The sequence below is a fragment of the Nicotiana sylvestris genome, chromosome 7, assembly GCF_000393655.2.
Source record: "Nicotiana sylvestris chromosome 7, ASM39365v2, whole genome shotgun sequence".
Lineage (NCBI taxonomy): Eukaryota > Viridiplantae > Streptophyta > Magnoliopsida > Solanales > Solanaceae > Nicotiana > Nicotiana sylvestris.
In genome coordinates this window covers 106,209,545-106,211,824 of record NC_091063.1, presented here as the reverse complement: position 1 = coordinate 106,211,824, position 2,280 = coordinate 106,209,545, and the positions used below count along the sequence as shown (strand labels likewise).

The window sequence follows — 2,280 nt, the reverse complement described above, 5'->3', positions numbered from 1 at the left end:
GCTAGAGTATTCTTGAAGATTGATTTGAGGTCGATGGTATCATTAGTTGAAGATCCGGGATTCAAACATTTCGAAGGCAGCTTTCAGGACCTATTATAGTCATTATTAGTTTTTGGTGATGTCTTTTGGGCTGACCAATGCCCCAACAGCCTTTATGCACTTGATGAATAATGTGTTTCAGCCGTATCTTGATTCTTTTGTCATCGTGTTCATTGAAGACATATTGGTATGTTATCGCAGTCGGGAGGATCATGAGTAACATCAGATGATCGTGTTCTAGACTTTGAGAGAGAAGAAGCTATATGCTAAATTCTCCAAGTATTAGTTTTGGCTTTATTTAGTGGCGTTCTTGGGTCATGTAGTATCCAGTGAGGGGATTAAGGTGGATACAAAGAAGATTGAGACAATTTAGAGTTGGCCCAGACTGTCTTCTGTTATTAAGATCCAGAGTTTCCTTGATTTGGCTGGTTATTATTGTTGTTTTGTGGAGGGTTTCTAATCCATTGCTACACCTTTGACTAGATTGACCCAGAAGGGTGCCTCATTCAAATGGTCAGTATGAGGAGAGATTTTAAAAGCTCAATACTGATTTGGCTCCATCTCTAATTATGGTTTTACCTTTAAGATCGGGTTCTTATACAGTTTATTGTATTGCTTCACGTATTGGCATTGGATGTCAATTGATGTAGGAACGTAGAGTCATTGCTTATGCTTTACGTTAGTTGAAGCCCCACGAGAAGAACTACCATGTTCATGATTTTGAGTTGGCAGCCATTGGTCACACATTGAAGATTTGGAGGCATATCTTTACGATTTTTCATGTGAGGTATTAACGGATCATAGGAGTCTCCAACACTTATTCAAGCAAAGGGATCTGAACTTGAGGCAAAGGAGGTGGTTAAAGCTACTAAAGGTCTATGATATTACCATTCTTTATCGCTCGAAAAAGACCAATGTGCTAGCCGCTGCCTTGTGTAGGAAAGCCGAGAGCATGTGGAGTCTTGTTGATAGTCCAGTTGGGGAGAAACCGTTAGATCAGATATTCAGGCTTTGGCCAATCGACTTGTGAGGATGGATATTTCGGAGCCTAGCCGGGTTCTTTCTTGTGTGGTTTCAAGGTCTTCTTTGTTTGAGCGCATCAAAGCGTGTCAGTATGATGATCCCCATTTGCTTGTCCCGAAGGACACGATGCAACACGGTGATGCTAAGGAGGTTACTGTTGAAGATGATGGGATATTGAGGATACAGGGTCGGATCTGTGTTCCAAATGTGTATGGGTTTCATGCGTTGATTCTTGAGGAGACCCATAGTTCGCGATATTCCATTCATCTGAGTTCTGCGAAGATGTATCAAGCTTTGAGGCAGCACTATTGGTTGCGGAGGATGAAGAAAGATATTGTTGAGTACGTTGCTCGGTGTTTAAACTGAAGTACGAGCATCAGAGACCTGGTGGGTTGCTATAGAGGCTTGACATTCTGGAGTGGAAGTGGGAGCGTATCACAATGAATTTTGTAGTTGGCTTCCATGGACCTTGAAGAAATTTGATGCACTATGGGTTACTGTGGACAAACGAACCAAGTATGCACATTTTATTCCAGTCATGACTAACTACTCTTTAAAGCAGCTGGCTCGGATTTACATTCGCGAGATTGTTCGCCTTCATGGTGTGCTTGTATCTATTATCTCGGATCGGGGTATTCAATTAATTTTATGTAACTAATCCTTATATATAGGACTCACACATGGTATGAGCATAAAGAATCCAAACAAAGTATTTCCTTTTATGAGAAAATGGAAACTTAAGGTTTGGTAATGTCGTAATTTGCTTGATATCATCGTTTATGTCCTAATTTTAATAGAAAACATATTTAAATTTTGATAAAATCTATTCTAAACAAATTGTCATTAACTCTTTCCCCAAATATTTAAACAAACGACCGTTCCCTATATATTAAATTATATTTTGTAAAATATTTCTTTTAAGAATTAGTTTTCAGTTTGTTATACTTGATAAATTTTGGTTGAAGTATTTTTATTTTAGGTCAAAAAAATAACAATAATTTTTATAAGATATTCCAGCAGAAGTTCCTGAGAAATCACAATAAGATATCTATGGACTTAGTTGGCCAAGATTTCGTCATTATTGAGCTAGCTAAAAGGATCAATATTTTTTTTGGTGGCATTTTCCTATTTTTATTTTTTAACTTTAAAAAAATACATTGTTTAAATATTTATAGTATTTTTTTAGAGTGGTGTATTCATTAATATGGGGTTCACGAA

General features: G+C 37.5%; 1 protein-coding gene across 1 annotated transcript; it reads left to right on the top strand.

Annotated features, from left to right (window-relative positions):
* The first annotated feature begins 1,071 nt into the window (after window positions 1-1,071).
* LOC138873575 (uncharacterized) lies at window positions 1,072-1,428 on the top strand. Its single transcript, XM_070152047.1, has one exon. The coding sequence runs from the start codon at window positions 1,072-1,074 to the stop codon at window positions 1,426-1,428; it is 357 nt and encodes a 118-aa protein (XP_070008148.1).
* The last annotated feature ends 852 nt before the right edge of the window (window positions 1,429-2,280 follow it).